This window comes from Pagrus pagrus (genome assembly GCF_965226575.1).
Source record: "Pagrus pagrus genome assembly, chromosome: 17".
NCBI lineage: Eukaryota > Metazoa > Chordata > Actinopteri > Spariformes > Sparidae > Pagrus > Pagrus pagrus.
This window is the reverse complement of record NC_140201.1, coordinates 1,284,705-1,308,851: the sequence shown is the minus strand read 5'-3', so window position 1 is coordinate 1,308,851 and position 24,147 is coordinate 1,284,705. Positions and strand designations below refer to the sequence as shown.

The window sequence follows — 24,147 nt, the reverse complement described above, 5'->3', positions numbered from 1 at the left end:
CAGCCGAGGGGGTTTTCTGTCTTTCCTCACCTGCCACACCCTCCTCTCTGTAAGGAACACACACACACACACACACACACACACACAGTCGACAAACGATTTCAAAGAGCACTTTTGTCTGTGATTGGATGGTTTGAAGATACGCGGACTCTGATTGGTTGTTTTCTTTTCTCTGAACAAATGAAACAGAAGCGTCACCGTTGCAAATTAATAAATCAATAAAAACACAACAGACGAAGCAAAAATTAGGAAAATATTTCCACAACTTTTATGGCTTTACAAGGATGTTAAATTGGACATGAGTTTCACCGAGGGGACATTTATTTCATCTTTTAAGATTTTTTTTACAGGAATTTCTTAAACAACAAAACAAAACAAGCATTTTTTTTTAAAAACAAATAAATCATGAAAAGAAATAAAAACCCCACAAACCCTCTGAAAACGGTTTACAGTGTATCGATCGGTTATTTACAATGAGGGCAGTTTCTCTTAAAGGCTGCTCGTCTCGTCTCTAACAGATAATCGTGTCTCGTTCAGGACGACAAAGATGACGAAGTGTTATTAAAACATTCTGCGCTGCGAGTCGTCCGGAACTGGAGACGCACATATATGTTGAAAACGACACGTTGTTTTTAGCATCGTCCACGACTCAGCTCAGGGTGGAAATGCACAAACTGAAAAAACACTAAAAAAGCTAATGAGATTTTGAATGTGTGATCTGCAGACCAGCTATGATCTTCAGCTCCAGTTATCAAGGTTTATATTCTAAACAAAATAAATACTTTTCTCACTGGAGATCAGTGCATGTTGAAGTCTGAGATCACACACAACCACGAACCACACGAACAAAACAAAAACAAATCATCAACTAGCTCAAAGCGCAGGATAAATTATCTGAGGCTCGATGACAAAATACCCCCAAAAACATGTGTGATCTGAACTTCAAATAATACAAAAAGTGGTTTGTTTTCTTTGATAGTTATATAAAGATAACATCCAGGTGTATTATTAACCTGCAACAACTATAATTTAGATCAACTTCAATCCAATTGTGGTAGAAACGGTTAGCACCGCCCCGCAGCTCACCAGACTTTCCCTCCAAAACCTGCAGAACAAACAAACTCCTTCCCGCACTTTTCTTCCCGTCCTGTTTTCTGTCTTCCTCACCTTCACCTCGCTGACTCGTCCCTGCGTGTTGAATCTTGTCCAAAACCTCCTCCTCTTCTCTACTCTCATGCATTTCCACAGACGTCAGCGTAGAATGATTTAAACAAACATTATGGAGCATAAAGAAGGGGAGGATGAAGGTGAAGCCAGGAAGAAAAACAGTTGGAAGAAATCCAGACGGAGCAAAAGATAGAAGGAGAACGGCTTTGTGTATCTTTTTCTTTTGGATTTATGTGCGCAGATATTACAGCCTGACACTTTACAGCTGGAATATAAACCCGTCAGTGGTGGACAAACTAGTAAGCATGTTTTAATCTAACTGGACCGAAGGGACATCTGCAGACGTCTACATGCTGCTTAATGTGCTCAACAGATGTGCTAACTAGCCCGCAAACTGACGTTAGCTGTGCACTTTAGCTAAGCTAAGCTAAGGATCAGGACAAGATGTGCAGTCATGTTTATGAACGTTCTCAGTCATCCAGATCGTTCAATATCTGGACTTTCTTGAGTTTCTTAAAACCTCAAGAAAGTCCGGTTGCCTCCGTGTAGCACTTCGATAGGAGAAGGAGACTTTAGCATGAAGCTAATATGCCGCGCAGCCAGTGGTCTCTTCTGGTATCGCAGCGGATCTGTTTCCCTATAGATCGCCTTTATAAAAGAGACGTCTTTAAAACTGTTGATGCGACACCTCGAACTGCAAACAGTTTCAATTATCACTCTTTCTATTCTGAATTTTTGATTCACACAGTTTTATATTATTTTAAAAAACTTTCCTTGAGCCAAGAACAGACATTTAAAAAACACTGACCAGGAAGTAAACCACGAAGCTAGAAACATTTTTGACGTATGCGCCAGACGAGCATCTTTGGGTCTACGATCTAGTCCTGTTATCAAAGTATCATAATAATAATAACTGATGTTCGCACTTTCAAGGCTTCAGAAGCGTTAGCTTAGAAGGCTAAACAATAATAATAGTGTCAGTAGTGGCTGTGCTCCCACATCATTAGCCAGTTCAGCTAACTAGATCTTAATAAATGAATAAATGACACGCCAATGAGTAACTTTAAAAAAAAAAAGAAAAGAGGATTAGCGTCATGCTACCATCAGTAAAACATCAGATAGTGTAAGGTATCATAGATATATCAAAGGTGTTGTTCAGACGCTGTGGCTCTTTTAGCTCGGTGCTGCTGATTGGCTCAGTGCGACTTCTATGCCAATGATGCAACGATGATGTAACGATGATGTCACTACATAGACAGAACAGTTTTCTGTCAAATCAATGAAAACTAGTGGAACGATGTGCTCGTGTTGTGCTTCAGTTTTAAAATCAGTTTTAAACTAATTGATCATTAAAAAGCGTCTAAAAGGCTCAAATAAAATGTATTTATATTATTATTATTATTATTATTATTAGCATTATTTATTAGCATATTAGCATTAAAAAGGGGTTTTTTCTCACTTTGTTTTGGCCGATATAAATAAAGTTGTTATTAACCTACAGTTTATTTTTATTGTTATAATGAGACTTATTGTTTTGCACCATTGTTTACTTAATGACGCCATGATCCTGATCTGATCCCAAAACAGAACGTTAACATATTAATTAAAAAAGACCTAATTAATCTTGCTTTGATGTTTCAAGCTTGAAGCTCAGTGGATTCAAACGTTTGTGTTGCTTATTGTAAAAAGACAAAAGAAACATGAAGGAAAGCAGCAGGAGCGGAAAGAAAAGAGAGAATCTCTAACGAGGTTTTGTAATAAAAGAGAATCTAACAGTGGCTCGACAGGTGTGTTGGAAAGACTTCTCACAGCGGTGAGCACCAGAGAAACTGAGGTATTTTGGATCAATAACACTGTCAAGTACAGAGAAGCATCTGAAAGTTGATTTTGAAACCCTTCGCTGCACTTGACTAGACTAACTCCACCCACCTGGCACAGACCGGGAGATAAATCAAACCAGGGGAACGTTTTTCAGATATTATTGTAGCCAGAGTCGTGAATGTCGACGTGTGTGGCCTGTGATCACCCAGCCATCACACTCATCCAGTATTCATGTGTGTGTGTGTGTGTGTGTGTGTGTGTGTGTGTGTGTGTGTGTGTGTGTGTCCTCCTCAGGTTTCCAGCAGGATAAAGAGAGTCACTCATCGTAACCGTCCGTCCATCAGCTGCAGTCCAGGAAACGTCTCTGATCACAGTGTTTCTTGGTGTTTTCAGTTTCCTGCAGGAAGCAGCGAGCCGGACAAAAGGTGAAGGAAGACGTTTGTTGACAAGCTGAGAGAGGACGAGACGATCCAGTGACGGTGGACGAGTGATAAAAGCTCAAAAAATGTAAAAAAGAAAAAAAAGGAAGTTAAAATCAGAATAACGGGGAGATATCCAGCGATAAAATCCAAACTCTGACGTCCAAATCAAGTTTCCATCGTCCTCATCAGCCAGAGAGAGAGAGAGAGAGAGAGAGCGAGAGAGAGGGATGATGGGAAAGCTGGTTTGGGGCGAGGACTTCACAGGAAACCAGCGGGATCCAAATGGACGCTCCTTCCAGCTGCACAGATGGATCATGGGAAACAAAATGGTCGGATGTTTGGGCCGACGTCTCCTACAGAGAGAAGGAAGGAAATGTTTCATTATAGAGCAGAGACCTCCTTCACACCTGCTGCCTCTCTGTCAGCGTCTCTGCTTTCATGTCTTTATTATATTATATTATATTATATTATATTATCTTATATTATATTATATTATATTATATTATGTTATATTATATTATATTATGATGTTATGACAGTGTGACCTCTCAGCCTCACTCGGGATAAATAAAGCTGTAGTGTTCAGAAACCTGTTCGAGGCTTCGCTGGTTCTGTTTCCTTTATTTTTCAGTCTCGTCTGTCGTCTCGTGTCGAAACATCAAAGAACCACAAACACACACATTTCCTTAAAAACACCTGAAAAGCTGCAGGTGAAGCTTTAAGCTGCTGCAGGGCTCAGACACACACACACACAGACACACAGACACACGCACACACACACACACACAGACCGGCTCTGTGCGACTCAACTCTAAATCAACAGTCTTATCTCAAAGCCTCACACACTCATACACACAGACACACACACACGTTAAACACATAAAGATACTCAAACACACACACAGCGCTATGACCCTGCTTCTACACATGAACACACACACCCGCAAGGCTTTGTTTGCTCGACCAAGTGGAGACAGCCTTGGTAGCTACTGTTTCCACACACACACGCACGCGCACGCACGCACACACACACACACACACACACACACACACACACACACACACACACACACACACACACACACACACACACACACACACACACACACACACACACACACACACACACACACACACACACACACACACACACACACCGGATCCAGGCCAGATTAATAAACGTGTTTCTGATCAGCGGCGTGTCTTTAAATCTTCACTCTGTCGTTATTAAGCTTTATTAACGGTTCACTCTATCACACAGATTATTTCATTCTTGTATTATGTCAATACTGATTCAAACATGTAAAACACTTTGTAACTTTATTTTGAAAGGGTCTGTACAAATAAAGTCTATTATTACTTGATTTTTTGTTTCTTTAGTCAAAGTATAAAAGCCATAAAAACACTATTTATGCTAATCTTGTGTTATATTACATCTAAACATGAAACTAATTCTTTTCTGTGTGATACGGTGGATCAGTCGCACATAAACACATCTAGGAAACAGGTTTGTGTCACTTTCTTGTATTTATATCTTAAATAATATATTATCTATTTAATATGTTTAAAAGATCTACTAATAACTTCCAAATCTACTGAACTCAGTGCCTCCTAAAGCCTCAGCTGACACAACATTTGTATTTTTATGCAGATGAAGACCAGCGGTAATGGATCAATACATCAAACTTGGATCCAGTCAAACTTAAAGCTCGGTCCGTTAGTTTATTCTAACATCATTCTGTTCATGTGTGTGTCGGTCAGTTTCTTACCAGCAGTGTTCAGGAGCGTCTTTAGTACGGTGACTCGACCCTGAAACAGAAAACAGAAAACAGTGATTAGAGCAGCAGAGTGACGAGCTCGCTCTGAAACATCATCATCGACATGATCTTCACGTAGTCTGTGATATCAGCCGGAGGTAAATGTTTATGGTTCAGATGGTACGAACACTCAGAAAAAACAAGATTAAATATATAAACTGAGATAAACGCAAAAGAAAAAAGATAAAATGTTGTGACGTGTTTTCGTTAAAGGATGGACGGAGCGTTGAGTTCAGCGGCACCGTGTTTGAGTCTGCTCCGACATGTTTATCTGACAGCATCTTTATATCCTTGACACACTTTCAGGATGATGTCATCTCATCACACACACACAAACACACACACACACACACACACACACACACGTTGGTGCGGATTCTCAGTGTCGGGGGTTGAAACCACAGAAGAAGAAGAAGGTGAAAGGTCTCGACTCTGAAGTATGAAGCCGGAGCTGAAAGTTGCTCATTTCTCTGTCGGTCTTCTGGTCGAGTTTTAAAAAACAGGATTTCAACCAACAAACTTATTGCTTTGGTTTTAACTTAGATGACTTTGATTAAACGTCACTGAATATGAAGAATGCTTTCGTCAAAGTATCTGATAATAAATGTACTTAAGTATAAAAAGTACTAGTAATCGTAAATTATACATATTTACATGTGTGTATTTACTGACTGTCGATACAATAAACAGGACCAACATTTAAAAATGTGTTACTCTGATGCAGCATGTAATCTGCAAAGTAACTAGTAACTAAACTAATCAAATAAATGTAATCCAGAATAAAATAAAGTATTAACCTTCGTAATGTAGTGGATACTCAACTCAAGTAACTCAAAATAGTACTTCCCTTTACTTGAGTAATGTGAGTGTGTACTTAGTTACATTCCATCACTGACTGATTAAACTGTTTGAGCTGTCGGGTCATTTTTGTGTCGTGGCCTCACTGAGGGAGTCGGGAGCGGCGACAGAGTAAACATCAGCCTGTAAAATACATTTCTGTTGAGTCACACAGAAACTGATAAGAGACAAAACATCAGTGCTCAAACACTCACAAGGAGGAGAAGACGAAGAGTTCAGCGGATATTAAATAAAGTTCAACGGCCAGCGACACTGTGAGAAGTCAAAGGTCAGACGCACAGCGAGGTGAGAAATCAGATAACGTGGAGGATGAAGAGAGATGAAGACGCAGCGACACAAACGTGAGCAGAAGAAGACGAGTGCAGACATGACAGTGACATTCCTGCCATTCCCCGAGCGCCGGCCTCGCCCTCGTTAGACCAACAAAAAAATCTCCCGTTAGGAAACAAAGGTCGGCTCATTGTGAGGAACACGACCAAGTGCTTATGAAAAGATGCTTCAGAGGTCAAAGGTCATTGGAGGGGCTCGTCTTTGTGTCTCATATAGACAGACTGAGCAGCTTTCACCTGTTCCTGAGCAACTCAAACATCTTTTTTAGTCAATTAATCACACGTACAGTCACTTTTTCATCTATTCATCCTGGTCTCATTCTGTTGTTTTTAATACAGAAAGATATTTTCCAGTTTTTCCAGAGAAAATCCAGTAATTTTGTCCTCCGGACCCCAAAATATCGTGCACTGTTCCCTCTGCACTGCCTCTGCTGAAGCCTCTCTAAGCTAACGCTACGCTAACAGTTCAAACAGCTGAACTACAGTTTCTGCCGTCAGTGAAGGTGGAGACTCTGGGACCGAGGTCACCGTCACTGCTTTACATTTCAGCCAATAAGAAAGCCCTTAACAGTGGGCGCATACTTTAATAAGAGGGTTACATAGGTAACTATGGGTCTATGAAACACGAGTGCATCAGACAAAAACATTTTCTACCTTCCAAGTTTACAACCTTGTTACGTAACCCACTGCACATGCTCATTAGTGTTTCACCCACTGGCCCCGCCCACATGTTCCCGCTCGCCCAATGACTTTAAAGGGCAGCTCCACCTTACAGGTCTCAGGGTGTACTGCTGCATGAATGAAAAGACAGTAGTATAAAGCTGTTTGTGGCTCCAGAGGAAGCTGCATGTAATCTGATAATTGGCTACAGTGATGTCACTGTTGCATTGTAGGTAATGTAGGCTCCAGGTGTTGAAGAGTGAGTGGAATAAAAAGGTGATATCTCTGGTCTGCTCCAACGACTTTAAACTTTTTTTTTTCTACACCGTCTATAATAAGTCAAACATGGGTCTACGCTACCCACAATGCAACTTAGTACTCCCCAAGACCTGTCAACACACTTGAGTTACCCTTTAAGTTGGGATTAAAGGGGCACTGTGTAGTTTTGGAGAAGAAATTCAAACTCAGAATTTTATGTATTACTAATGAGGTAATAATACAAACGTTTCTCCATAAGTGAATAAACAAGCTGTTCTCAGAGGAAAGGAAATATTTTAATTTCTCAATCTCAAATGAACCAAAAACAAGCTGCAGCAGTCGGCAGCATGTCACGAGTAGATCCGTCTGCACTGCTGTGGATGAAAACCATCTGCTGCTGCACTCCTGCAGCTAATAAAGCTCGGTGGTAGATGTGGAGCCGGCAAAAAAAAATAAATTCCTGAATATCCAACGTGTAATTATGCCTGAGGGGTGTGACGTGAACGGGTTTTCCCCGTTGGCAGCTTGTTTTTTTGAAGACGAAGGGTTTTGAATCGATCGATCTGACTGGTTTTACATCAAATGTTCTGCTGCTAAAAGAAACGTGTGTATTCTAGTTTTGTTTCCAAATCTTTCTCAGCTCATCTAACTGGTTTTAAAAAGATAAATAATAAAGTTAAAATATATGAAAATCCCCACACACTTGATACAATACAGATGTATCTCAGCAGCCACGTTCATATACAGCAGCTCCCTTTCATTATGTAAAAATAAAGCTTTTATCTCCAGAGTCAGTTCATCAGATTACACAGCAGCAAGTTAATTACAGACTGAAGGCTCGTTAAGTTTGTGCTTAACGTATAGAGTAATGTGATCCAGGACCGACTCCCCTCCAGCTGCTAACAACAACTTTTTACAACCAACTAAATTTGAGAAGTTGTGCAATCTGATACAATATTTCATTTTTCCCCTGAGGGACATTTTGTTCCTGCTCAGCTTTGCTGCATGTCAAACCTACAGTTTGCATACAGTGAACGGGACACAGACACAGTATTCAAATGTACATACTGGTTTTGTGGTTGAGAAACGATGAGCTCAGTGCCAAGATTAACAAGAGAGAGCTGAAGACATACATCTCTGCTGCACACACCGCTGTTATAGGACAGATTTATGATTTACTTCAAACAGTACAAAAGCGAAATCAAGATCAAGCAAATAAAATCGCTGGTTCAGTCGACAACTGCAACGTGATGAGGTTCTGCAAGAAGCTTCGTTTTAAGAGGAGATGAACTAAAAAGGTTGAGCAGCCAAGAAGAGCAGCAGCTGGCCGGTCAGGAGGGACTGCAACCGCCGAAGAGGGCGGTGTGTTTACTGGGGAAACCGTTCGTAGCAACGCAGCGAAGCACCACAGGAGAAGCTGGAAAATGCGATGTTACCAACGGACCAATCAGAGTCGCTGCATGAGTCAAGCTTTAGTTATCATCCCATGCTATGATAATGTAGTTATTTTTGTGGTTAACAGATTTAGTTTCTTTTCTATACAACAAATAGTTCCAACTAAGCGAGATCATCATTAAAAGTATTACTCCGCCATCTCAGAAAAGGTGACGGCAACATCCTCAGTGGAAAATGCAGCCTTTGTTCATCTAAAAACAAAAACTAAATAGAACGTATGTATAAAGTTCAGTTCTCGCTGGACAAGACGCTGAATGAACACAGGAAACAGACATCAGCTGCTGAGAACCACTCAGCCTCCACTGGGATGAGGTCAAAGGTCATCGACCAGGAGAAAAGATCAAGGACGACACCTGAGAGTTTGCATCCACACCCACAAACAACCTGTTATCATGTGACCTAAAATCCACACCTGGATGACACAACAGCACCTGAGCCATTTACTGACAGAAGACCAAGAGACCCGACTGAAAGCAGCAGCAGGCGAGACTCCAGGCTGCTACTCAACCACTGTTTCCTCTGCTAGTGTCTGGACATTTGAGCTCAGATCGTTCTGTCACATAAATATTAATGAGTGATCAGTTTACCAGCTGCTCCACACTTCCTGTCAACTAAACACCGCAACACCCAATCAGAGAGGAGGAGGAGGAGGCGGGGTCTGCCTACCTGTGACTGACAGCAGAGAGAAGGAATGAAGTCGGACTGTTTTCAAAAATACCGAAACTCAAGGCCGGGTTCAACAAGTGTGTGTGTGTGTGTGTGTGTGTGTGTGTGTGTGTGTGTGTGTGTGCGTGTAGTGGGACTGAAAACATATAGACTCAGATATTATGATCAGCGACGAGCTGTTTATTACATTTTAAATCATCTCCAGCTGCTTCAGGTGTTCAGCAGAATGCTGCAACTCCGTTCTGCTGTGAAGCTCCAGAAATGTTTTGTGGACTAAAAAACTTAACTTGACTTGATTTTACTAATCGAGTGAACTGTTCCTTTAAAGTTTCTCCCACACTTCACAACAACTTGTCGACTGTTTACTGATGTTATCAGGTAATTCCCGTCATGAACCCCTCGAGGTTTCCTCGTCATGTTTGCTGCAGGTGGTTTTACTGTGTTTCTGTCTGCACCTGCAGCTCAATCTGCTGATTCCTCTCTTATTTAAAGTTCATGCAGGCTCCTGTTGATTATCAGAGGACTAAATCTTTATTTTGATCCCTGAACACACGTCTGTGTCTCTCTCTCTCATGCTCCCACATAACAGGTGTGTTATGTTACCTGCAGAGAACCGGTTCTAGTGTGAGACCTTCAGGACAAGGACATTGTTGTGCAGTGAGGTCATTTTCCCTTTTAAAGACATGTTTCAGATCAGTTTCACCGACGTGCTTCAGGATTCATTTCGTTCCCACACACTCACTCACTCAAACCCTCAAAAAATGAATGAACAAGATCGACTCCAGTGGGCGTGATGTAAACAGCTTTATCTATCGCCTTCTGAGCGGTTATGAAAATAATCCATTCATTCATCTTCGGTGGTTGAAGACGCTGATAGCTGCCGACCTGTGCAGGTGGTTTTTGGAGCAGCAGCTGAAAATAACTATTGTTCCAAAATGTTTAATAACTTCTGAACCGCAAATCCTGTTCACATGTTTAAAAACTCATGTAAAGAGAAGTTTCTCAGTCTTTCTGATTTTAACTGAAGAAACGCAGAGGATGATATTATAATAATGGCTGTAGAGATCAGATGTACGCAAAAATTCATATGCAAGTCTAAAACATGAAAGTTCATCTTTTTTAAATAAAAAAATAAAAAAACCTGCTGTGGTTCTGTCTGAATTCACAGTGAAGAAAGACTTGAATGGTGGTTTTGTTTTTTGTTTTTTAAATCTGTTAAATTCATCCATTCTCAGACAAAGCAAGTGTAAAATGTGGACTTCAAATGAGTCGGACTGAAACTTCAGGTTCTCCTGAACATGATGATGTGTGACACTTACTGCTGACTGAAGGAAGAGGGGAGGAAACACACTATAGATACCGGAGAGTCATCCATCTGCTATCAGCACCATTAATGGCTTCTCTCTCCACTCCCCTGACGTCCGGACGTCTAAGTGTGTGTGTGTGTTTGTGTTTGTGTTTGTGTGTGTGTGTGTGTGTGTGTGTGTGTGTGTGTGTGTGTGTGTGTGTGTGTGTGTTTGTGTGTGTGTGTTTGTGTGAGTGCAGGTTGTTGCACATAAACATCTTAATGTCTGAAGAAGGCTGCAGGTTAGAGTTACAGTCTGCCTTCTTTATCTTTCCATCTCTTGACTGACTTTGATTTTATCTTCCATTCTCAAGACGCTGCTCTGTTTCTGTTTCTGTAAACATCCACACTCCTCCGTCGTCCTCTCGGCATTTAATCTTCTCTAAATATCTAAAATTAATCCAACACTGTCACCTTCGACTGTCAAAGAAACAGATGGCAGTCTGAGACTCCTTCACCTCCATCCATAACACAAACATTGAGTCTGACAGCAGAACAAAAACCTGCTGTCATCACTGTTGACACCTACTAACAGTGGTGAAGTTAAAACGACAGAGGGGCAGACGAGTCAGTCATGCTGAGGCCCCCGGGGGCCCGAGAGGGGCTCTACACCTGAACACCACCTCTACCTGAAGCATCAGGTGATCATCCGGCTGCGACAGCTCTGCATGACTGACTGTCAAAGGAGAAGTCAGAGGGGGAGGGGAGGGATGTTTGGCAATCCCTCTAAAGACAACCCGCTTTACTAAAGGATGTTTCCCAAACATCATCAGACCAGAAGAAAGAAGCCGAGTTTCAACTGTTTGAAATATATAAAGGGGATATAGATTCAGTGAAGCTGCTGAATTAGAGGAAGGAGGATCAACCACTGCTGAGCGCGAATTAAATGAAAACAGGAAGTAAGAGGACAATGATGATGGAGAAGGGAAATCAGTCACCCTAAAGACAAACACCTCTGGATCGCTTTACTGTCTGTGACTGTCAAAGCTGCAAACTCTCAAATTGCCAAAGTCAGGAATGTGTCGGCCTGTCGGAGCTTCGTCTGTCACTGACTCATCCGTTTGTTCTTTGTTTCAGGACGTGGCTTCCTGCTGTGATCCTCAGTGTGTTGAAACCGACGGGATGTGGCGCAGGATTGCATCACCACGGCTGATTGGGAGGAACGCGACGTTCAGGAGTGAAGAGATGTGCTCTGCTGCAGCTCGTCTCGCTCTGTTTCTGTGTAATGTCTTCATCAGGAATTATGTTTCATCATTTACCTTCATGAGAGTTAATGTTTTATACAACAGAGCCAAATTCTTTCAATGCCAAGGCTGAAATATGAGATATTTTATCTATGTGGGCGTGTAGGATCTTCTTGTTCCAGCTTATTGGGACACGAAGGGTTTTGGTTTCAAGTCTAAAGTCTGTCTAACAAAATAAAACCTCATAATGGAGGAAAAATGGGGAATACTGAAGACAACGTGAATCTACACTTTCATTACAACTGATCCATCTTCTGATGAAGATCATCATGATGATCAAAAGCTGCAGAACAAATACAAAAGGACGAAGTGAGATTGTTTCGTCAGCTGCTGCTCGGGTGCAGATCCTGAACCACCGACGGGAGGAGAGCTCAGAGTTACTCTTTAACTTCTGGGATTAAAAAGTGGATTTATCTTCACTCCTGTTTATCAGCCTGACTGCAGCAGTGATCCGGAGGTGACCTCCACTGTCGGGTGGTTCTGTTCTGTAATGTCGACTGCTGACTGGAGCTGGAGGGGAAATGGACTTTACTTCATGAACGTAACGTTACAGAGAGGAGAGGGGAAGAAGAAGACACACCCTCAGTGTGTGCTGTTGCTGGCTAGTTTACTGCTAATGAATAAAAATCTGACGCGACAAGGTTACGCTTTAAAGTTTTCTTCACGTTAGGTTTCGTCTCTCTCTCCTGAAGTTATAGCGACAGGTGACCGGATGAAACGCACCGTTACCTTGAGGATTTATTTGGGATAGTGTGAGAACACAACTCAACAACATATAGAACGAAATCTAGTTGTTTTTAGACATTTAAATGCAGAAATCTAATATATTAAATCTTTAAGTCGAGAGTGTTCCTACTAGTTCTTAACGACCACATCTGAATGTGGGTGGAGAGCCGACAGGACGAGTTGTGTTGACTGTCAGATTTGATGTCAAACACACTTTCCAACCCTCAATTACGCTGTCGGAAAAAGAAGCTTTTCCACTGAGATCTCTCTCTGCTCAGGCCTGTCAGTCTGAATCTGAATGATGTCTGCAGGAGTGGATTCACTTCTAAAAGTCAGAAATACTCAAAAAAAAAAGCTTTTCTGAAGGTGGACATGTTGAAAACAATTGCACCAGTGTGACAGTTACAGTTGCAATACTGCTGAAGGGCGTGGCAGCTCTACAGAGTGTGTGTGTGTGTGTGTGTCTGTGTGTGTGTGTGTGTGTGTGTGCGTGTGTGTGTGTTTAATGTGTATGTGTGTGTGTACGTTAGCCTAACATGTTGCAAGACGTCAAGGCGTGAGAGGAATGAAAAGAATTTCCTCGAAGGTCATGAAATGGCAGACGTGATACATACAGACACAAAAGAGGACAGATACTGTATGCCACACACACACACACACACACACACACACACACACACACACACACACTCAAACAGTCAAACACACACACAGAGAAATATTTTGTGTGTTTTGGTAACCAGAAGACTTATAACACAACTCTCTCCTTGGACAAAAGTATGTGGACACTCCAGGATCCTATATCTGAGATGACCCTGCGATTTTTACCCAATCACGTTCTTCCAACTCTGAATAAAGTTTGTGTTTGTCTCTTTTCCCGTTCAAACGGGACCAAGCAGCTCAAAATAGAAACAGTTTTATCCCATAAATGTGGAGAAAGGCCGCCCCAGAATGTTTGAGTGTCCACATACATTTGGCCATGTAGTAGGGCTGCACAATATTGGAAAAACCTGCCATCGCAATATCTTGTTTTCCGCAATATATATCACAACACAACCGCTCCAACGGTTCTCGTTCTGTTCTGGGATCCACCGGATCAACGCACATGAAGACTCTGAGTTCTGAGTACTTACGGTACTTTCTGTCGGCACCAGATGATTAAACCGATGGCGGCACCGAGAGCGACGAGGACGGCGATGACGATTCCAGCGATGGCTCCGTCTGAGAGACCTTCATCGAGAGCTCCTTCCTCTGTCAACAACAACAACAATAAGAGCTGTAATAATTCAAGTCATGACTCATCTGGGGAACCGTGGACATATTCTGAATATCTGTTATTTAATTATTGCTCATATATTTAGTTGCACCTTCATGTCAGTACATGACTCAGTCTGACTGTAAACGCAGTTTGGTGAGTAACTTACACACACAGCACATACGTTTGATTGTAAAGAGTTCACAGTACTCGAGTTTTTCCTCACTCGAATCGAGGGTCGAAGGACAGAGGGTGTCGTCTCTGTACAGATTGTAAAGCCCTCTGAGGCAAACTGTGATTTGTGAATTTGGGCTATACAAATAAAATTTGATTTGATTTGATTTGATTTTTTTACTGAAGAGCCACATTCCTCCACGATCTAAGCACGAGAAGAAAAAACTCCAACGCTGCCGCTGCTCGTTACGCTGACGATAAAACTGAATCACAGAAACTAAAAATGTACTTGTTTTTCTAATCAAGAAGCAGAAACAACAAGATTCTTACACTGATGGGTCGTTGTACTGCTAATTGGTTTTGTCTGCTCGCACCTACAGCCGACACGGGACAGTACACTCCAGGCCACAGACGTGGATCTTACCTTTGACAGACAGGAAGTGGGAAGAAGCGGACTTCTTGCCAGTGACGGCGTTGTTCGCCTCGCACATGTACGTCCCAGAGTTTTTGTATTTTGCCTCCTCGATGACGTACTCGGCCGTCTTGACGTCCATCAACGTTCCGTTAAACTTCCAGGTGAAGTTGGCGGGAGGGACGGAGGCAGCGGCGCACGTGAGCGTCACCTTGTCGTTCACTTCCACGGCGCTCTCGCCCGTCACCGCCACCGGGTCTGGACCGTCTGGAGATAAAAACAGAGAGAGACAGTTTATCATTCTGGTCAAGAATGAAGAGAAACTAGAAGGATGTCTCCTCTGACTGTCACTAATGTTTGACAATAAAAAAACAAACATGCAGCGTCAATTAACGTCTGTTTACTTAATAATTATCTCGTCATATATTGTTTTATTTGAGTATAAAGACATTTTATGGTCTTCTGAATGAGTTCTGGTTGTAAAAAATAATCAGTGCCAGGACAAATACACCCTCGTAAAAGCCTCGCGATGTAAAACCATAAAACCACTGTGACAAACACTCACAGTTGACCACCATCTTGTAGGAGACCTGTTCCTTGTTGACCGGGTTGCTGAGCTGACACATGTACACTCCGTTGTCCTCCTTCTGCAGCATGCTGATCATCAGGGAGCTCAGGTCGGCGGCGAACACCAGGCGGGGGCTGGCAGCCAGAGGCTTGCCGTCCTTCAGCCAGGTCGTGGTCATCACGTTGCCGGCCGCCGCCATGCAGCTGATGTTTGCGGAGCTGTTGCCGGCGATGAGGGTTGCTGTCGGGCCGGTGACTTTAACGCCGGTGATCGGGTCTGTAAACATTCAGGGGAGGAAGAGAGAGAGAGGTTTTGTATTTGTTGATGATGTAAAAGTCAGTCACAAGAGTCACATTAATAACACAGAATGCTAAAACTTGAAGCAGACGAGTGGAAGATATTCTAGTCCTGCCTGATCAGACCGAGCCGGAGGAGAAGGTCATTATTACTGTGGTTTAGGAGGAAATAAAGTGTTTCTCAAACTGTCCTGAGAAGAACAGATGTGTTGTTTTAATATTAAAACAACTTGTATGTACATTTAAACGTTACTGTTTGAATTAGCTGTAGCCGACTGACAGACGCCATCTGCGTAACATCAGTACGCCGATGTTGACTGTTGTCGTGGTTTTACTGTAGCAACAGGGATTTTATAAAAACAGGAAGTGGAAATTAGCGCCCAATGGCAGGCTGAGGATGTCCTACTGTAGGTCAATCTCCTGAAACACAGGCTCCAACATCTCCCATCATGCAGCTGGGTAGTGTCTTTAATTAGAGGCCAGAAATCCCAGAAAAAATTGCGATAAATGATTTTCTTTTAATCATTTTCAGACTTTATGCCACAGATTCAAAGAGCAGTGAGCTTTTGATTTTGAAAAACATTCCGACATTTGAATAAATAAAACTTCAAACACACAACAAATAAAAACAGACTCGCTGACTCTGATAACAAGGAAGGAAACTGAAATTAAAAAAAATTTAATCAAGAATCTACTTTAAAACCAAACGAAGGACTGAAATCAAACAAATGTTGTGATTCACCAAAATAAAATGTTCACGTCATCTCTGCTGCTGCTGCTGCTCTGTTATCATCCAGAGAGAAGAAACACTGAAACTCTCCAGGGCAAAATGTAAGACCATCCTCCCACACACACACACACACACACACACACACACACACGCACACACACGCACACACACACACACACACACAGAAACTTGTAACCCACATCCTCCCAACAAGTAGAAAATTCCTGTGCCGTTAGAAGCAGCACGGCTTCATGTTCTCTGTGTTACACAACATTTCTACACCTCACAGGTTAAACTCTGACTATGAACATGTAACGGAGATGATGACTGAGCCTGACTTTATATCATCAGCACTGGTGACTGGGTTTATATTTTTGGTTGAACTGTTCCTTTAAAAAAGGTTGACCTGATGATGGCACTTTATTTTCTTTTCAGGACAAGTTTTTTTTTTTAAACGAGAAGCGACTCCAAAGCAGTGAAGGAGTCAAAAGTCTAAAATACAAAAAGATACAAGAAAATGTGCTCGTTAACACTCAAACCACAGCGTCTGGCCACTCACCCATCACGGAGAAGGAAACGACAGGAGAGGAGACGGTCATTAGAGTTTTGGCGTTCGTGGCCCTGCATGCGTATTCTCCCATTGTCTTCCCAAGTTTGTGTTTTTCAATCGTTTCCAGAGTCAGGACCGGACCTCCGGCCTCCATCATCGTGTTGTTGTGGTACCAGGCGATGGTGGCGGGCGGGCTGGAGACGGCTGCGCAGGACAGGCTGAAGTTGGAGCCAGTTTGGAGGAACGGGGGAGGGTTCGGAGGAGTGATGGTGACTTGTTCTGGTCCATCTGTGGAGGAAGAAATAAATGTCAGCAGCTGTCTCTTTACGTTAAGAGGACTGAGTTTGATTCGTTTAAAAAGGACTTCATGTGAAAACACCCCGAGTATCTGCTGATAACGAGTCCAATTGAAGACTTAAAGTTACCTGAACATTGAGTTTCTACTTAATTGTCAAAATTGTTCTAGTCTTTCTCTTACATTTAACAAATGAACTCAATGTTTTACATTTTTTAAAATCCTTCCAAAGAGGCAAAATGTTGTAAAACATCATCATTATTTCATCCATATCTTGATGTTGCAGCCGCCAGTGATGTAATGTAACTAAGTACTCAAGTAACTGTACTTAAACGTGCAACGTATCACCAGAGTAAAGGCTAACTGCTGCTAAATTTAGCTGCTGTTAGCTAGTTAGCACAGTTAGCTGTGCAGCTAGCAGCCCTGTAATAAACACGTGCCAGGGCTAGCATGTTAGCATGCTAACTTCAGTAACATCTTTGACGTAAACTTGAATCTCTTGTTTCTTCTTCTGTTGTTTAGGTTTTTTTGGACAATTTCAAACGAACATTTTACTCAAACGTTGCACCTTTGAGCAGTTTTGAGGTACTCAGAGGCAAATATTATGCTTTTTACTCCACTACCAAAGTAATATTTTAACATACTATCTTTACTTTTACTTGAGTATGACCTCTGGATACTTTCCACAACACTTGTTGTCGCTCAGTGTATTTAATCATGAGTAGATTCTCCCGACATGAAGCCGCCCAGAGCTGCAGCTGTGAGTCTGGATAATTGATAACCGGGTTGAGCAGCGGTCGGTTTGGTTTCACTGCCTCGGGTGAGTCATGGGGGAAGGAGTGGAAGTGTGGGCTGCTGTGTACACAGTGCGGTTTGAGTGTAAACACACTGCAGGAGTCACATGACCACAGGCTGCTCAGCTACACCTGAACGTTTCAGGAATCTGACTTAAAGTCTTTACAGAAAAGTCAAAGTGAGTCAGGAGAGACGTGATTTAGAGAAAGAAACCCAGTGAAACCATCTCTGACAGACGAGCTGCTGGGGAGGCGACAGCGACTGACTCATGTGTGACCTTTTGTTGTCCAACAGGTGTGGAGCTCATTAAATAAAACAGCCTTTCAAACAATGTACGAGTCAGAGCGAAAAGAAAACTGTCACGAAGGTGGAAGACTGCTGGAGTGAAGAAAGGTCGTCTCAGTGTGACAGTAATGAGATGAACTATGACATTTAACAGGAACCGCCCAGGGTCAGGAAGTAATCATTCATTAATTAGTAACTAAGCTACTGGCTGAAAAAAAGGATTTGTATGTCGTGTTTTTGTGCAGGTTGTGTTCTCCTCTGTCGCTGCTCATGCTGAGACGCGTCATCGACAGACACGCCCACTTTTACACAATGCTACGGTGGCTGAGGAGGTCCACAGCAGATCGAGAACAAATCAAAAATGTAATTAAAAGCTATCAACTTCAGCCTCTGAGACACAACAATAAATTACTTTCACCACAAATAACGTCCTCCAATCAAAGAATTAATTATCTGAAAATAAAAATAAATAAAGGTGTTTTAGTAACTATTAAACAGAAATAATGAGGATATGTTCTGACTTGCGTTAGCCTCACTGCTGAAAATATATTACGTGCGTAAATGTTGACACTGTGAGCTTTTTTATTGAGCGGCCAGTCAGTGCACTGTGTTCTAGTGTGTCTTGGGCTTTTATTGTGAAAGGTATATAAACAGAAAGAGTCCGTCTGGTATTTACTTGGTGTTCTCACCAGGACAGGTGGGTGTTTTTCAGGACGTAGCAGAGCATCTGAGTGTTTGACCACATCTATGTGAATGGAAACAGATATTCTGCCTCGTGAGCTCGTTGGGGTGGTTTCTGCAGTACTCACAGTAGACGGTGAGGTTGAAGGGGGCGCTCTTCTCCGTCTCCAGTTTGTTGGCAGCTGTGCAGTAGATCGGACCGACCAGGTCCGTCCTGAGGACACCTGTGATGGTCAACGTACTGGAGCTATCCTCCTGTGATTTAATCCAAAGCACAAAATACAGAAGATTTACATTAATTAACACAATTAATACTTTTTTTTTTTTTTTTAAATGAATACTTCAAAGTTTATTTTCAGTATCTCTCATCAAAACACTTTGTGTGTCCCGTGTTCCTGTTTTTTTTTTAATGGAGATTATATCACACGCTAACTTGCATATCTGCGTCGTGAGAGCAAAACTATTTTCATAATGTTTATGCAAAAGTAAAACCAGACAACTGTCTCTAACTGGAACAAATGAACGAATGAATGAATGAATGAATGAAAATCTGCATTATGAATCATTTAATTATCTCTTGATTAAATCCATTTAAATGCATAAATTCAGGGTTTAAAATAAAGATAAATTAATCTCCCTCCGTCTGAGCCGACCTCTTTGAGCGTGAGCCGCTTGCCGTCGGCCACGATGGGCGCGGTGCCGTTGGTCCAGGTGAACTTGAGGAAGGAGCCTTTAGCAGAGCAGGTCAGAACCACGGTGCTGTTGTGCTCGATCGCCTCGGCCAGGCTGGACTTGATGGCCACATCGGACACCGGCTCTGCAGGGAGAACGAGGGAGGAAGTTTTTACACGAGGAACAAATGAATGAACTGTTGAATGATTTGAATGTGGGAGAAAGAAATGAGGTCATTATTATTCCTCATCCTCATCTGAAGAAACACGGTGGTACTGAGATCCACAAACATTAATGAACAGGATTCATAATAAAGCAGGAAGATATTCTGTTTATAATAAAGTGAGAGCGAGAAAAACAGCAGCTTCATCTAATATTTGCCAAAAAATTACTAAAAGATTTCCAAATTTTCAAAATAGCTACTAATTATGTGTTTCACTCCAATAATCGATTAATTTACGAACTGCTGCAGCACTAGTTGTGCAGAAATACACACACACACACACACACACACACACACACACATATATGTTGTCAAAATTCAGTATTATAAAAAACTAAAACTAAAAAACATTTATGATTTCTCCCACAATGCAATGCAAAAATGACATGGGGCAGAATAAAATCTAAACTGTTTGGTGAAAAATGATTCTGTTGTTTCACAAAAGTTCAGTTATCCAGCAGAAATAAGAAAACAACAAAGACTGAACAGGCAAAAGTCAAATCTGAATGACTCCTCAGGTATTTCAGGGCGGATTCTTCCATCAGGATTAAAGGTATAAACACTTTTGTTAAAGAAATCCTCCAAGAAATGAGCCGTTAAGGTTATCATGATTAAAAACGTGGGGGTGGACAATTCATCAGCAGCTCGCCTCGGGCCGACCGTACTCTAAAATCAACATGTGAATGGAGTGAATGAAGATGGCAGAGAAATCGCAGCGACTCGACCTGCTGGACTCGTTCTCAGTAATCCTGCAGCTCCGTTTCTAAATGTGCCGTCTGTTTATTGATGATTGGGCAACTGTAGGTGTGTGTGAACAATGTGAAGGAGTGGTAACCCGTTCTTACAGCAGAGCAACAGACAGGAGTTCAACCGGCAACTTCAACACGATCGCCTTTAAAGATCATTTCCCTCAGATAAACTTTGTTCACTGTCTGAACTGAACTGCCTGCAGGGACGGGAAGGATCCGCTCAACAGGAAGAGACGAGGGAATCAAAACAAACATGGACGCTTTGGAGTCTTTGGAAAAATCAGAGGTCCACACGTCCTCTCCTCCAGAAGAAGTTCAGATACTTGTTTGAAAACAGACTCTGGTAAAACTAGAAGTACTGATTGAGCTTCTTTACTCCAGTAAAAGTAACAGGGAAGTTTTTCCTTTCCAGTGCACAAAAAATTGAATTTTTTACTCCCTCGTACTGGCACCAGCCCCAGAAACCAAGTCAGCTCTAATAGTCACATGAACCACATTCACACAGCAGCCATTTTCCTCTGACATCACACACTCAGGGTGGGAAGGGCCAATGTGGTGCTGTTGTGTTTCAGGTCATTTAAACAGAGATAATCTCACAACTTCTGGAGCTGCAGACTTAGTCATTGTTCTCTGCGGGTTCAAACAAGAGTCCTTGGTTTTGCAAAAGTCAACAGGCCTTTGTAAACACAGGGTGTGTTTGTGTGTGTGTGTGTTTTAAAACTCTGATCAACAGCTTTACAGTATGACACCGTTAACGAGCAGCTCGCTGACGAGTCACTTACGGCACCTGTGCCTCGCCCCTACAGGAGACCAGCAGCGCCTGAGATTATCAGACTATGACCGATTCACTCGCCTCATTGTCTCCAGAGTAAATATCAGGCCGAAATCAATAATGTTAGACAGACTTAGAAATAGTCTCCCAATATATTTTCCCAACAGAGAGCTGCAGCTAACCCTGAAGTTAGCATCGCCCTGGTTCCCTCCACCATAAACCTAGGGGATTTTTAAAATTGGGTTTCAGATTTTAGCACAAAATAATCTATTTCTGATCCTTCAGGTTCTGTTCATCAGATCATCTCCACAGAGGAACTCCACTCTGTGATGTTTGAAGTGTAAATTAAATGTGTAGCAGCAAAAAGCTAATGTTGGGCTATAAACAGACGACATCACGGTCACATGACTTAAACGTCTCCACCACTGAGCGTCTTGTCAGAGTGAGAACAGTGTGTAACTAAAGTGGGCCTGTAAAGACGGACTAGTGAGTGGATGAGTCTCCGTGTTCGCTGTGAGGACGTTTAATGTCCCCGACAACCTCTGTAGTCTCATTCAGACACTTGTTAGCAACCGCTAACCGTTTTCAACACATGGAGGAGATTTATAATTAAGCTGTGGGACATTTAATGATGTCGCAGACTTTGAGACGAGGGAACCAGATGTGCTAACATGCTAACATGCTAACTGATTTCTGTGTTTTAGGACTCATTACGACCCCGTTATAAAAGACACGTCTGTAAAAAGTTCAACTCTGACTCTGTTTTTTATGAAATTTTGATCCATGGAGGTTTATATTTGCAAAACTCTGATGTCATCACAATGTAAAGTCTGTGGGCGGGGCCAGCTGGAGAAAAAACTACCGCACAAATCAGAGGGGCGCACGACCAGGAAGTAAAGGAGGCGAACACCACTTCATACCACTGGTGCATTTTAGTGGATCATCTCTACTGGAGACAATCTTTGATGAGGACATCAGCATAAACACACACACACACACACACACGCACACACACGCACGCACACACACACACACACTAGCGCTCCAGCAGTAAAGTACAGTATGTAAGGCCACACCCACAAACAGCACAGTGTCACAAGCTGCTGGTTTCTTCTGTTTTTCTGAATCAGACTTTAAATTCAAAAGAGCTTTTTATTAAAAAGTAAAAACTACAGAACTCACTCGACTGTACAGTGACGTCACAGCAACAGCTGAGTTGGTATTTTAACGCAGAAAAGTGCTTAAACTGTGTAAAATATTCAGGAAAGTAGCTTCACTTTTCCTCCGCCAAAGAATATAGTCCTCCAGAGGGGGGCTACACGGGTCGGTTGCTAAGAGACGCCTGAACTGCCCTTTGCAGATTGAGCGGCGGCGGAGGGATATGTGTGCACTCGTAACAGGTGTGGCTCGCGCCTTCGCGCTGCACCAAACTGCATTAGAAAATCTCGTAATTATACGTGTGAGCGTCTCAGAGAAACGCTGTGAGCACAAAATATCATCTGAAGCACTTGTTTCTGGATTTGTAGGAGCTGCTGATCAATTCGGCGTAGATAAAGTCCAAGAAGCGGTTTACACCCACTTAAAAAATAGTTTTTAAATGACTGTTTAAGCCGACAGACACGTTAAAACTTTGCATTTTTAAAGTTCAGATAGTTTGCAAGCAGCAACATATTTGATTAAAGCAATTTACAGTCTACGTCGTTAGGACACACTGTTCAATTCGGCATATATGTAGCCTGGTTCAAGTCAGAACTTAAATCTCCAGAAGAGAAATGACTCACCCAGAACCCGGAGCTTTATCTCCGCGGCTTTGGTTAAGAGGCCACTGAATACGACGGAGATGCTGTAGTCCCCGCTGTCTGTGGGCTTCAGGGGGCCCAGGGTCAGGTCCCCCGTGGTCTGGTTGATCCACGCTCTTCCCTGGTAAGGCTCGGTCACTTTGTAGCTCCCCTGAGCCACGGTGACAATCGGGGCCAGCTCAGCCCCGTCGCTGTAACTCCAGGTCATCATGATGAACGTCGGGTTCTTCAGCAGAGTTTTTAAAGTCACATTTTTCCCCACAATCGCGTCCACCGGACCCTCCGGCAGGATGTCATCCTGCCCCACACAGGGTCCTGAGGAGAGGGGGCACAAGGAGGACAGGTAAGATGGAGGTTCAGTGAAGGGACAGAAAAAACAGCCTCTAAAGAAAAGTTTCTCCAGAAAATAAACTATTTCTAACACCCAGACAGTCTCCACCCATCAAGTGCGGAAGGAAACGCACATTACACACTAAATAAATTAAAATCACATAAATCCCAGTTCAGTCTGCAGCTTCATCATCAACCCGCTGAGCTTTTCTTACTGTTTAATTCTCCTCACCTGTTAAATAAAGCAGAAACAGAAGCGTCTTCACGGAGAGCAGATCCATCCCGGACGGTTCAAGTGTTTCCAGCAGGGACGAGAGACGAAAATGCGGCAGTACCTGCTGCTTTTACAGGGACACACCCAGACAAGGTGAACACACACACACACACACACACACACACACACACACACACACACACACACACACACACACACACACACACACACACACACACACACACACACACTCCCCCTGCCTGTCTACTCACCACACACACGTCATCCGTATGATTTCATTGAATCATCGTGGAGTTTATATTTAACTCACAAGTTTAAACAAATGAACATTTAATATAAAAACACTGCGAAACTAAATGTGCTTAAAGTCTTACAATGAGTGTAGAAATGTCAGATATCAACGTTTTAATGGTTCAGCTGCAGGTGAAACACACAATTTGTATTTTTATGTTATATTATGTTAATTTTATCATCTGAACTTATAATGTTACTTGTAACCTAAAGTTCAAAGAAAGTACAGGATAAGTACGAGTCAGTAAGAAACCTTTTTCCAGTAAG

At 42.3% G+C, this 24,147-nt stretch overlaps 1 protein-coding gene across 1 annotated transcript; it reads right to left on the bottom strand.

The window, feature by feature from the left end:
- Positions 1-245: 245 nt before the first annotated feature.
- LOC311273140 (cell adhesion molecule CEACAM5) lies at positions 246-23,702 on the bottom strand. Its single transcript, XM_084380041.1, has 10 exons — positions 23,587-23,702; positions 23,007-23,339; positions 19,463-19,626; positions 18,938-19,064; positions 16,763-17,041; positions 15,175-15,453; positions 14,622-14,876; positions 13,902-14,019; positions 5,180-5,219; positions 246-3,763 (listed from the first exon to the last, which is right to left on the bottom strand). The coding sequence occupies exons 1-9, from the start codon at positions 23,633-23,635 to the stop codon at positions 5,201-5,203; spliced, it is 1,623 nt and encodes a 540-aa protein (XP_084236167.1). The 5' UTR covers positions 23,636-23,702; the 3' UTR covers positions 246-3,763; positions 5,180-5,200.
- Positions 23,703-24,147: the final 445 nt, after the last annotated feature.